This window comes from Rhineura floridana, chromosome 2 (genome assembly GCF_030035675.1).
Source record: "Rhineura floridana isolate rRhiFlo1 chromosome 2, rRhiFlo1.hap2, whole genome shotgun sequence".
NCBI classification, from domain to species: domain Eukaryota; kingdom Metazoa; phylum Chordata; class Lepidosauria; order Squamata; family Rhineuridae; genus Rhineura; species Rhineura floridana.
Window position 1 is genome coordinate 114,858,921 of NC_084481.1, and position 14,253 is coordinate 114,873,173.

The 14,253-nt window shown below is 42.7% G+C and overlaps 1 protein-coding gene across 4 annotated transcripts in view; it reads left to right on the plus strand.

Annotated features, from left to right (window-relative positions):
• The window catches only part of HPS5 (HPS5 biogenesis of lysosomal organelles complex 2 subunit 2), a 39,515-nt gene extending 26,551 nt beyond the window's left edge, over positions 1-12,964 (plus strand). For 3 of the 4 annotated variants that reach the window (XM_061610216.1, XM_061610217.1, XM_061610218.1), the window contains exons 20-23: positions 194-307; positions 4,536-4,642; positions 5,679-5,964; positions 10,750-12,964. In XM_061610216.1, the coding sequence (XP_061466200.1) occupies positions 194-307; positions 4,536-4,642; positions 5,679-5,964; positions 10,750-10,810 (568 nt within the window). In that variant the 3' untranslated portion in view covers positions 10,811-12,964. The remainder of the gene's footprint in view (positions 1-193; positions 308-4,535; positions 4,643-5,678; positions 5,965-10,749) is intronic. The other variant, XM_061610219.1, reaches the window with a different exon arrangement.
• Positions 12,965-14,253: the final 1,289 nt, after the last annotated feature.

Here is a 14,253-nt window from a genome sequence, read left to right on the forward strand (position 1 = left end):
TGGTCAGGGATTACGGAAGTTGGCCAACAACATCCCTGCTTTAGGTCATAATGTATGAAACTTGCTTTAACGTTGCCAATTTGTTTTGATTAATATTGAAAGAAACTTATATTGTCTGCTAAGCCTTCTTTAAACTTTTTTAAAGCATTGTGTAATTTCCCTAACTTTTGACTTTTTGCATTAATATTTTCAGGCCCCATTCACATTTATTTACTTGGGGATATAACCAGCTAATTTTACTATTGCTTAAACTCCCAGTGGATACTGTAACAAAAAAGAAGATGTCTGACATATGCAAAAGCTATGGGTAATGTAGAAATCCTTAGTAAAATTAATCTTGTTTCTGAATCTTGGTTATCTTGTGCATGTTTCCCACTTTGTTTCATTTATTTATTTATTAAAATTTATATCCCGCCCTTCCTCTCATTAGGAGCCTGGGCAAACAAAAACACTAAACAGACTCTAAAACATCATAAAAACATAGTTTAAAATATATTAAAACAAAATATCTTTAAAAGCATCTTTTTTAAAAAAAACTTAAAAAACATCTTAAAAAGCAGTTACAACACAGACGCAGACTGGGATAAGGTCTCTGCTTAAAAGGCTTGTTGAAAGAGGAAAGTCTTCAGTAGGCACCGAAAAGATTACAGAGATGGCGCCTGTCTAATACTTAAGGGGAGGGAATTCCAAAGGCACTACACTAAAGGTCCGCTCCGTATGTTGTGCGGAATGGATCTGATAAGTTGGTATCTGCAGGAGCCCCTCACCTGCAGAGCGTAGTGATTGACTGGGTGTATAAGGAGTAAGACAATCTTTCAGGTATCCTGGTCCCAAGATGCATAGGGCTTTGTACACCAAAACCAGAACCTTGAACTTGGCTCAGCATCTAACGGGCAGCCAGTGCAATTCTTTCAGCTGTGTGGTAACATGTTGACGATACCCTGCCCCAGTGAGCAGTTGTGCTGCCACATTTTGCATCTGCTGCAGTTTCTGGACCAACCTCAAGGGCAGCCCCACATAGAGCACATTACAGTAATCCAAACTGGAGGTTACCAGTGCATGGACAACAGTGGTTAGGCTATCCCAGTCCAGAAACGGCCACAGTTGTCTTACCAGCCGAAGCTGGTAAAAGGCACTCCTAGCCACTGAATTCACTTGGGCCTCTAGCAACAAAGATTGATCCAAGAGCATCCCTAGACTATGAACCTGCTCTTTCAGAAGGAGTACAACCCCATCCAAAGCAGGTAGCTGACCAATTATCTGAACTAGGGAACCACTAACCCCCAGCGCCTCCTTCTTGCTAGGATTCAGAGTCAGTTTATTGGCCCTCATCCAGCCCACCACCAAGTCCAGGCAGCGGTCCAGAACTTGCACAGCTTCTCCCAATTCAGATGTTACAGACAAATAGAACTGGGTATCATCAGCATACTGCTGACACCTCACCTCAAATCTCCTGATGACCGCTCCCAAGGGCTTCATATAGATGTTAAACAGCATTGGGTACCAGAAGATACCCTGTGGCACCCCACAACACAACTGCCAGGGAACCAAAAGACAATCACCCAATGCTATTCTCTGAGAACGACCCCGGAGATAGGATCAGAACAACTGTAAAACAGTGCCTCCAATATCCATCTCACCAAGTTGTCCCAGAAGGATACAATGGTCAATGGTATCAAAAGCAACTGAGAGATCAAGTAAGAATAACAGGGTTGAACTTCCTGTCCTTTTCCTGATAAAGGTCATCCATCAGGGCGACTAAGGCTGATTCAGTCCCATAACCAGGCCTGGAATGGGTCAAGATAATCTGTTTCATCCAAGGGTGCTTGCAATTGCTGTGCCCCAACCCTCTCAATCACCTTCCTTAAAAAGGGGGCATTTGCTACTGAGTGGTAATTGTTACAAACCAATGGGTCCAGGGTGGGCTTTTTCAGGGGTGGTCGAGTCACCACTCCTTCTCGCAATGACGTGTTGACCACACTTTCGATTTACACAGTCAACCCCCCTTGGCAAGCTGTAATGAGCCAAGAAGGGCAAGGGCCTCATCACAAGCACCTTGCCCACGTCATCAGGCTGCATTAATTGAAACCAAAGTGCCTTGCAAATAATTCACAGTAGGCCTTTGAAGGTTCCAAAACTCAATTTCCTGGAGTTGATGTGAACAGATCCTTGACAATACAGAAAAGCTCCACTGGACCGGCTACTTGTGGATGCGATGGTGGTAGAGAAGTGGGCCTTCTTAGCTGCCCTCACCGCCACACAGGCACGGTTATGATGTTTTACTCGTGCGATAATCCTCACAGCACATCTTTCACCACCTGCATTCTAGCCGTTGTCCAGCCTGTTTCATTGCCCTTAGTTCAGTGGTGTACCAAGGTGCAAACCGGGCTCCACAATGCCTGAGAGGGTGCTCGGGGGCAATCGTGTTAAGAGCCCAATGCACCTTGTTGTTCTACAGTATGGCAAGGGCTTCAACAGGGTCACCTGCTCTATCTACTGGGAACTCCCCCAGGGCATTCAGGAATCCCGTGGATTCAATTATTCTTTGGGGGCAGACCATCTTCATCCGTCCTCCACCCCTGCAGAGGAGGATTGGAGTTGTAAGTCTAAACTTCACTAGGAAGTGGTCTGACCATGACAATGGGATGACATCCACTCCCCATCACCAAAACACCCCTTCCTCCATGTGAAACAAAAACCAAGTTGGTGTGCCCTACCTTTTTGGTTAAAAATAATAATAGAAGGGGTAGTGCCCTCACCCTCAGGACTCCCTAAGAGATTACTACCTTTGGTGTCGCCCCTTCGGTGGCGATTCCAAGGATGGCATACCTGCTACCCAAGGGCAGCCAGGCTTTTATGCCCCCTGACCCAGCCAGGAGCTGATATAAGAGGCTGCAAGATTGACTGCAGCCTCTCTCTGGATTTAGGGTCAAGGGTCCCAGTCCTTGCAGCATTTACCAGGGACCTTAGCTGTCTCAAGACAGCAACCCAGAGGAGTGAGCAAGCAAGCACTCAGATGCTTAAGTACTCATTCCGAGGGCAGGTCTTCTCCAGTCCCCAGTGCTGTAGCTGTTTGCCTCATTTCACTTCGTTATTGTAGTCTAGTCTGTTCACACAATTCAGCATCAGTTATCCAGGATATATATCATGCATTTGCCCAACCATGCTCTCTGTGTATGTTCCAGCCTCTGCTGAGTTTCTGGCTGGAATACTTATTTAATGAGCTTTAGCGCTTTCAAGTATGCTGCCTGCCTGCCTCGCCTCCCAAAGCCTAGCACAGCATTGAGCAATGATAATGAATTATGTTAAAGCTTCAATTGTATTTCAGTTAAAGCAAGGCTAAGGAATCTATGGTCCCTCCAGGTGTTACTAGATTCCATCAGCCTCAACCAGCATGGCCAGTGGTTGGAAATGATGGGTATTAACAACACCTGGAGGGCCATAGATTTCCTCACCCCTGAGTTAAAGCTTATGTGCCTGTTCTCTCCTTCCCCCTTCCAATGGGCAGCATCCTCATCACAAGTACAGCATAGAATACCCATTGCTAGAGATGCAGTTGTGGGCCAGTTGAGGGTAGTACAGCAACATGAAAGTCATGTGTTCTGGTTGCTGCTGAATAAGTGATAAATGACTCTGGGTGAAATATAGATGCTATATAATTTTGCCTTTGTAAAAATTCTTTAAAACCTAGCTAGAGATTGAATGACTTGACTCTTGAGAAATGAATAATGTTTACTCAAGAGTAAAATTCAAAAAATGTTATGTAAGTTCCATATAAATCTTGGATTTTGGTTTTTCAGGGCGGTTTTCAATGCTTGTCCTACTCAAAGTAGACACATTGAAGTTAATAGACATGACTTTCACTTCATTTAGGTCCAAGGTTCTTGGTTGCAGCTCATGGTTAGTGAGGAGAGAGGTTAACCACAACTCCCCATTCGGATGACATGCTGTGCCAGTCATTGGTTTAGCATGATAAGGCCCCAAAAAGGATTGGGGAGGAGCAAAGTGGCTGTGAGCTTCTCTCATGCTGTCTTGCCAAGTTGAGGTTTGTGGGGTGAACCAGCCAATCGATCCAGAAGCCAACCGACTAGAAGTATTAATATAAATAGTGCCTCCTAGCTGGTTTGATTGCATAGTTCTTTATTAAGAAAATAGGGGGTGCATGTGTTCTATGTTGAGAGAGAAAGGGGTGCTGTTACTACTTCTAGGTATTGAGAGAGATGTGTGTTGAGTCTTTGTTCCACTATGAAGACAAATGAAATATTGATAGAGACCCCAGCATAATATAGTGGTTGACTATATGCAATTTTGAGAGTAAAAAAGCATATTGGTAGTCCTCCACTGTTGGCAATATATCTATCTGTGATCTGCATATTACTCTGTATACTCTGAATCTATGTTCAACTGGGTGGAGACAGGAGGAGGTTCTTCATCTTCCCAGTGACATTTGTGGTAGATTGGAATGTCAGCTGGGGTTATAATTCATAGAAAGTATTTGATTTGATTTTTTAAAACTCTTCATACTATTGTTACAGCTTCTGGCCTGGGTATCTTTCTCTCTGTTTGGAGCTGGATAGAAGAGCTGAAGCCCTTACTAATATTGTTCATTTGGATGATATGAACTTGTTGGATAGAGAACATGGTTTGTAATACTTAATTTGATTCTTCACTGGGATTCTACATTGTCTACTCGTACTAACTAGCTTTTTAAAAAAATATATTGTTATATAATGCATTATTTTAGTGACTTAATTGTTGTATTTCCCGTGAACGGTTGGCCTTATTGGGCTAAGACATTTTGTATCACAACTATGAGTAACGTATTATTGTAGAATGAATAATGAAAACCCATTTGTGTAAAACTGAACTTGTATGGTAAAAATCTACAGTTCAAAGCCACAAGTTTAGTTGAATTATTTTTTGTAAATTGATTACATTTTGTCATTAACTTTTGTTTAATGGAGCAGGTATAGATTGTTTTAATATTTGTTGTGCACAATCCTGAGCTCAGTTAAGGACAGTATTTTTAAAAATGCAGTTAATACATTACAGTTGAATATCCTACTCTGCACAACTTGTGATCTATGAGACTGGAGACAGCCCAACTAGCCATGTATTGTGATGTACCAGATGCTGGAAAAGCCTCCTGTCTAGGCAGGCAGCAAAATCAGAAGGTTTATCGTTGGCTCCCATACATGGCTGCTGGGCTGAGTTCACTGTGGTGTTCACAAGTTGTGCATGCTTGCCTCAGGCCAAGATGCAGCAGGACTTCACAATTTTTTTTAATTTCTAGGTAGGTCAGAACCTAAGGATAAGAGATTAACAAGGATTAGTTTACTCTATTCTGACCATGAAAAGCTCCCCAACTATGGGTCCTCAGGTGTGTTGGACTGCAACTTTGATCATTCCCAAGCCAGGATTATGGGAGTTGTACACGAACACCTGGGGACCCAAGGTTGGGGAAGGCTGACTACATTTTATAGCTGATTCGATTTATATCCTGCCCTTCCTCCTGAAGGAGGCCAATACAGCAGACAGATCAATGACAACACTTAAAAAAAGAAATTCTAAAAAATATCTCAACCAGTGATCTTAAGGTTGCCACTTTAAAACACATATCATTCAGTCCTACAAAGCAATCTGGTTTGGTTCTCTTCACCATTTCCTTTTGCATTTAGGAGCAATACCAGAGACAGTGGAAGAATGGAAATTCCTTCTTTGCCTTGTAAAGAGTTGTCACAGTAGTGTCCTTCATCCAGCTACGCAAAATGGCAGTGCTGTTAGTAATGGTACTTCAGATTGGTCAAATACCGTAACCATTGAAAATGTGGCTCTCCTGTTGGCCAGAGTAATTGGTCCCGATCGGGCTTTGCAGCTATTGCAGGAATGTGGCCTGATGGTTGAATTATCTGAAAGATTTGCCAAGGTCTGTGAGATACTCAGAATTGCTGAAAAAAGGCAAAGGTAAGTCTTGTGAGAATGGTCTCAAATTGGTTGCATCCAAACATAATAGTGAGTCATAATTTAGTGTGGCAAACATAAGTAATTGTAAGCCTTCAGGCTTGTATGTTCCCTCATGTGCCATGATTGGAAGGTTCTAAGTGCAGTTAGTTCCAAACAATAGTTTGCCATTGCATCTGAATATGGCACAAACCATTGTCTGCTAAAACCAGTATCAAGGATGGGAAGACATTCATAAAATTCATGGAATAGCCTTTACTGGCATGGGATGGTCCGCTTCTGTATAAATGCAGGGTGTGTGTGTAATTTAGCAGCACTAAAGGAGCAGACAGGTACAAGTTTTATAAACAACACAGAACTGTAGTAATTTGTACTGTAGATTGTCACGACCCCACCTGCCAGCACTCTGCCTTTAGCAGAGGGAGATGCCTTTTCCTTTTCTTTCACCACTCTTTGTAGCAGAGCTGCTATTAGGGACTTTGCCCCATCCCCTCAGCTGGTATAAACGTCCACGTTTACAGCGAGTCCCCCTGTGTATCTCTGTATCTCTCAAAGATCTCAGCCCTGGGTTGGTCTCCTATAACCTGCTACAGTTATTCTCTCAGGTGCTCTGCTGCCACCACTGATACCTTGGATTGTTTTGCCAGCACTTATACTCTTTGTAATAGCTGTCTAAAAAACAGGTGTGTTTTAAACCCCAAACAGATTTTATTTGACAAAAGATAAACAATATTTTTACTTCAGTTTTTCAAGAATGTTACAGATTGTTGTTCTTCAGCTCATATTACTTAAGTTCCTTTATTGCTATAAATAATCCTCTCTCATTGCCCACTACTACCCATCCAACCCTAGCCTTCTCAAAAACTCTTCCGTCTCTTCACATGTCAAGCCCTATCTGCTGTTCAACTGCCAAACACTCAGATACAAAACTCTCAGCCCCCATTCACTCAACCAGTCACAAACCAGCCTGCACCAATATTCTATCTTGCTCCCCCCCCAAACACTCACCACTTATCATTTATTTTATTTATTTATTTATTAAATTTCTATACCGCCCCATAGCCGAAGCTCTCTGGGCGGTTCACAACAAGCAAGACATCAAAAACAATTAAAACCAAATATTAAACAATTTAAACACACTAAAATGCCAATATACTAGCATACTGAGTACTAAAATGTAGGATGTTAAATGTTAAAAATATTAAAATGCTTAAAATGCCTGGGAGAAGAGGAATGTTTTAACCTGGCACCGAAAAGATAATAATGTTGGCGCCAGGCATACCTCAACAGGGAGATCGTTCCATAATTCGGGGGCCACCACTGAGAAAGCCCTTTGTTACCGTCCTCCGAGCTTCCCTCTGTGTAGGTACCCAGAGGAGGGCCTTCGATGTTGAACGAAGTGTACGGGTAGGTTCGTATCGGGAGAGGTGTTCCATCAGGTATTGCGGTCCTAGGCCGTGTAAGGCTTTATAGGTTAGAACCAGCACCTTGAATCGGGCCTGGAAACATACAGGCAGCCAATGCAAGCGGGCCAGAATCGGTGTTATATGTTCGGACCGCCTGGTCCCTGTTAACAATCTGGCCGCTGCATTTTGCACGAGCTGCAGTTTCTGAACCGTCTTCAAAGGCAGCTCCACGTAGAGCGCATTACAGTAATCTAATTTAGAGGTTACCAGAGCATGAACAACTGAAGCGAGATTGTCTCTGTCCAGATAGGGACGTAGCTGGGCTACCAACCGAAGTTGGTAGAAAGCGTTCCGTGCCACCGAGGCTACCTGAGCCTCAAGTGACAAGGATGGCTCTAAAAGAACGCCCAAACTACGAACCTGCTCCTTCAGGGGGAGTGCATCCCCATCCAGGACAGGTTGAACATCCACCATCTGGTCAGAAGAACCACCCACTAACAGCATTTCAGTCTTGTCTGGATTGAGCCTCAGTTTATTAGCTCTCATCCAGTCCATTGTCGCGATCAGGCACCGGTTCAGCACATTGACAGCCTCACCTGAGAAAGATGAAAAGGAGAAATAGAGCTGTGTGTCATCAGCATACTGATGACAGCGCACTCCAAAGCTCCTGATGACTGCGCCCAGTGGCTTCATGTAGATGTTAAAAAGCATGGGGGATAGAACTGACCCCTGCGGAACCCCATACTGGAGATCCCAGGGTGCCGAGCAATACTCCCCATGCACTACCTTCTGAAGCTGACCCGCCAAGTAGGAGCGGAACCACTGCCAAGCAGTACCTCCAACTCCCAAATCCGCGAGTCTCCCCAGAAAGATACCATGGTCGATGGTATCAAAAGCAGCTGATAAATCAAGGAGAATCAACAGAGTTACACTCCCCCTGTCTTTCTTCCGCCAAAGGTCATCATACAGGGCGACCAAGGCTGTCTCTGTGCCAAAACCAGGCCTGAAACCTGATTGAAATGGATCCAGATAATTGGTCTCATCCAAGAGTGTCTGGAGCTGGCCCGCAACCACTCATTCCAGGACCTTGCCCAAGAATGGGACATTTGCTACCGGCCTATAATTATTAAAGTTTTCTGGGTCCAGGGAAGATTTCTTCAGGAGCGGTCTCACTACCGCCTCTTTTAGGCAGTCAGGGACCACTCCCTCTCGCAATGAGGCATTAATCACTTCCCTGGCCCAGCCGGCTGTTCCATCCTTGCTAGCTTTTATTAGCCAAGAGGGGCAAGGATCCAATACAGAAGTGGTTGCATGCACCTGTCCAAGCACCTTGTCAACGTCCTCGAGCTGTACCAACTGAAATTCATCCAATAAATCAGGACAAGGCTGTGTTCCGGATACCTCATTTGATTCAACTGTTATAACATTGGAGTCTAAGTCCCGGCGGATGCACAGGATTTTATCCTGGAAGTGTCTAGCAAATGCATTACAGCGGGCCTCTGATGGTTCTACCATGTCCCTAGGGCCAGAATGTAACAGTCCTTGGACAATTTTGAAAAGCTCCGCTGGGCAGCAGATAGATGATTTAATAGTGGCAGCGAAGTATTGCTTTTTTGCCGCTCTCACTGCCCCTAAATACAACTTAGTATAGGCACTTACCAGTGCATAGTTGCATCCATCAGGAGTTCGCCTCCATCTGCACTCAAGCCGTCTCCTATGTTGCTTCATTGCTCTCAACTCCATAGTATACCATGGAGCTGTATGAGCTCTACACAGGAGAGGGCGCATAGGAGCGATCATGTCAACTGCCCGGGTCATTTCTGTATTCCACAGTTCCGCCAGGGTTTCGACAGGAGCGCCAACCTTATCAGCCAGAAAACTCCCCAGAGCGCTTTGAACACCATCCGGATTCATTAGTCTCTGGGGGCGGACCATCTTAATAGGTCCTCCACCCTTGCAGAGGGGAGAAGTCGCTGTAAGTCTAAACTTCAACAAGCGGTGATCTGTCCATGACAAAGGAACTGATGTAAGGCTCCCCACATTCAGATCACCATCTCCATGTCCAGTTGCGAAAACCAAATCTAGAGTATGCCCTGCTATATGTGTTGGGCCAATGATATATTGGGACAGCCCCATGGTTGTCATGGAGGCCATGAAGTCCTGAGCCGCCCCAGACAAGGTAGTCTCAGCATGGATGTTGACATCCCCCAGTACCAACAGTCTGGGGGATCTCAACAATATATCCGAGACCACCTCCGTCAGCTCAGTTAGGGAGTCTGTTGGGCAGCGGGGTGGACAGTACACCAACAGAATCCCTAATCTGTCTCCTTGACCCAACATAAGGTGTAAACACTCCAGACCAGTAGTCACATGGACAGGGTGCTTGGAGAGGAAAATGGAACTCCTATAGACTACAGCAACCCCCCCTCCCCGACCCTCAGGTCTACCCTGATGCTGAACTGAGTAACCCAGTGGGCACAGCTGGGAGAGACTAACTCCTCCCTGCTCACCCACCCAGGTCTCAGTAGTTATACATGCCAGATCAGCTGCTTCTTCCAGAATTAAATCATGGATGAGGGAGATCTTATTATATACCAATCTGGCATTTAAGAGCAGCATCCGGAGACCCGAGAGCTGGCTGATAGGGCAACCAGCAAACCTGTGGGTGTGGGAAGGACTGGAACAAGGTACAGCCGTTAACTGCCTGGGCCGAGTTCCCCTCACCTGGCAAGTCCTCCGCACTACATCATATCTCCTTCTACCCGTCACTATACTAATTGGGGCCCCCTCGAATCTTCCCACTTGGCTCTGTATCCTCTCTCCCAGGCACATGACACAAGCCTACACTTACACGCACCACACACACACACACACACACACACTTACACCCCACACACACCACACACCCCGACCCCCTGCACAGAGCAGGAGCCACTACAATTAATAACTAAAATAGTAATGCTGCAAGTATTTGTTGTTATATGCCTTCAAGTCAATTATGACTTATGGTGACCCTATGAATCGTTTGGATATATTCATAGGGTTTTCGTGGTATAATAGGTATTCATAGGTGGTTTTACCATTGCCTTTCTCTGAGCCTGCAGCACCTGGTATTCCCAGGCAGTCTCCCATCCGAGTACTAACCAGACCTGATCCTGCTTTTCTTCTGAGATCAGACAATATTGAGCGTGTTACTATTAAGACTCACCATAAATAATATAATGCAAACGCATACATTTCAATCTAAAAGTGTGGAACATCACATAGCCAACCGTAAAGTCACATTTATGGATCAATGAACGTAATGAAAGAACTTATTGTTTAAAGTGTGTCCTTTATTTCTTCAGAATTTTTTATCTCTTCTCCTTCGCTTCTGTTACAGAGCCCTTATTCAGTCCATGTTGGAAAGATGTGACCGATTTTTGTGGTCTCAACAAGCATAGCACACAATTCTGGAAGAAAATGACAGTAATAAGAAACATGCTGAAACTTTTTCCAGAAAAGTTTTCCTGACTAGGAAAAGGTGCATTTAGTCAGATTTGCAGGAAAAATAGAGGTAACGGAAGCTCCATTTTCTACTCGGTATCCATCATTCAGTATCTGAAAGTATGTTTCCAATTGTTAAAAGTGCCAGATAATGTTGCTGCTAGCTCAGCAGGAATACTCCTATGTGGTAACCACTTTCCACTACTATTGTTAAGTTTAGGCCTGAAGATGGGATTCTTTATGTAGGAAGACGTGATGCATATTCAGCATGTAAATTTCAAATGATTAACTTCCATCACATTTTTAGCAGATTGTCCTGTGGGTTACAAGAAGCTGCACATCAGTGAATGTATGTAACTGCACAGCGTAGGTTTATAATAATTGAAAATGAGTTAAATTGAAGAGTCCTGTCAAACAGCTCTTGATTCTGTATATTGTTCAAGTAAGCATGAAAGGATGTTAAAATACCTAACCTCCAAATATATATGAATATACCAGTGTAAAATTTTATTAGTTTTATTTTGAATTTGAAATGGTAATCAACAGAATCGAGATCCAAATCTAACTGAAAACAGACACTGGCAAAACCTGCATATATTAAAAACTGTATAATGTTGTAATCTGACATTAAGTGTATATAATCTTGTATATTATGGTGAATTGCTCTCCCAATTACACACAGCCTAAAGCATTTATGAAGAAAATGTTTTGCACTGTGTTTTTGTTTACATCTTTATATAATGACAGTATCCTAATTTACTCTGTACCCAACTATGCATGCATAAGATTGTATTCATCAAACTGGAACAAATAAGGTGTTTAGTTCCTTTTAAACCAGTGCTGGGTTCCTCTTTTCTTTTTGCATTGCTGTACTGTTTTTAGAAATTGCATATCATGAAATGCACTTAACACTTCTGTTAATGTCATTGGGTATTTGATCAAAAGATATGCACATAATTTGGTATCTATTTGTATGTTAAGATTATTTAATTTCTGCTTCAATTTTGAGAAGGTTTAGATCCAAAGTATTTACATTTATTTCTGCTTCTTCTGCTCCCCCTTCTGGCAGTAATTCCCCGCATCTTCTGAAAAAGCTCCCCTGAAGGTTGGGAGGGACCCCCTAGATTGGCTTTTTGGGGAATGTAAGTTGTTGTGTATTGGGGGGTGGTGGAATTGGGAACCTCCCTCACCATGCATACATGATACTGCTTTTTTGCTACTACACTGGGGTGATCTGAATCCAAGACACTAAATTGTGCCTGTTAGATATTGGGTGATATCCAATGCTAAGTATGACTTAGTTGGATATCACCCATTGTGCTTGTATTCTATAGATTCAAGCCATGCAGTGTTTATTCATCACTAGTGACTTATTGAAGCTTGGTAATTGAGGCAAGGGAAAGGTTACAGAATTGTGTTATATTTTTGCAGTCCTTCAGCTGAAAAGTGAAATGGTATAATTGCTTCATCTTGTATCCTAAGGTTTACTGTACAGCCTTGTAAGGATATACATTTCATCTGCTACTTGTGAGTTCTCTCTAAACTTGCATGCTTAACAAACCGTTAGACATGGTTTCTTTTTGGGGTGGGGCCTTGTCTTTTTTAGGCAACAGTTCAGAGTCCTGTTAGCCATGTGCAACAGCATGATGCCAGGGTGGTCTCCACTTTCCCCACAGCAGCTTCTTAGACTTGTGCTGTTCCCTTGATTTGGGGGCAGGTTTAATTAGCACTACAGAGGTTGCTTCCAGAAAGATAGGATCAGAAACCTTGTGCTGTGTCGAGCTCACCATGCAGTCCTATTATGTAAATCATTGTTTACTACCTCACATTGGGTAATATCCAAAATTAATCATACTCAGGATAGACTAAGTTCATTGATTTCAATGGGTCTATTCTGAGTATGAATTAGTTGGATATCACTTACTGGTTTGGGCATAAATGGATAGTTTTAAGATGCACAAAATAATGAAATGGTACTTTTACACAGGATGCAGTGCAGATTTTTCTGAAAACAATGTGATGTGGAACAAAATGTTTATGAAACAATGTTTTGTACTGTGCCGTGACTTGCTATTTCTGTTCTTCAAATAAATTATTTAATTGTAAGCATACTTTATTTTGTAGTCACTGTTGATGTTTAACAGCAACTTTAAAACGTTACTTCTAAATAAACAGCCTTGCTTATGCCTTGTTCTTTTTTTGCTAACCAAGAGTTTAATAAAGTTAATATATCTTCCCTTTTTGTTCATTTTTCAGTAACATTAGGGGTGCAAAAAGTTGATTGTCCACCAAATATTAGTTAACACTTGGGAAAATATAGGGCCATCCTTTTTACAATTGTCATTACTATTATATTGAAATGTTTTTGCTTTTTTGTTACAACAGATCATCCTATAGTGGTGAGAAAAGTAAGCTCACTCTCTGCTAGGTTTTTAAAACTTGGGAGTTTTTTGAAACTTAAATCACTGCATTTTAGGGTTGGATCCCAAAAAAACATTCATGCACACAAAGAAAAGAGCTGTGTTTACTGCCAGACTTGCTGTTTTGCTATAGAAGTGCCTGTAGCTAAGGAGATCACATAGCATCAACTCTTGAGCCAGTTTGAAAAGTTTGTTCTGTGACATGTAGAAAATTACACAAAGACCAACATGCATATCACATTCTGTAAAATATTCCCCAGTCTAGCTATTGAAGCTCCAGTGTAGAACTCAAAAGTTTAAGCATAATAGGATTTTTTTGAGTTAGAAGAGGGTAGAATAATACATCTTTGGCTTTTCTGACATGTAATCCTTTCACTAATATTTGCATGGGAGCAGGTGTCAGTATTACTGAATAGAAAATAGAAATGTTTTCTAAAACATTGAAGATATTTCTCCACAATTGTAAACCAATTATCAGCTTCACAGTATGCAAAATTATTAATTTGTGCTTTTTAATAATAATAATAATAATTAATAATAATAATTTTAATTTATAAGTCGCCTATCTGGCCAATGGCCACTCTAGGCGACGTACAACTCAATTAAAATACATCATAATAAATACAGTACAACAATAAAACAGTAAAACAGTGACAGTTCAGAGTAGCAGGCAATTAGTCAAAAAGATTAACCCTCCCCGGAAGTCCCGAAGGCCTGTCTGAAAAGCCAGGTCTTCAAGGCCTGGCGGAATACATTCAGGGAAGGGGCATGCCGAAGATTCATATGGGAGGGAGTTCCAGAGAGTGGGGGCCGCCACTGAGAAGGCCCTCTCTCTAGTCCCCACCAGCCTAGCTGTTTTAGTTGGTGGGACTGAGAGAAGGCCCTGTGTGGCTGATCTTGTCGGGCGGCATAATTGGTGGCGTTGGAGGCGCTCCATCAGATAAACTGGGCCGAGACCGTGTAGGGCTTTAAAGGTTAAT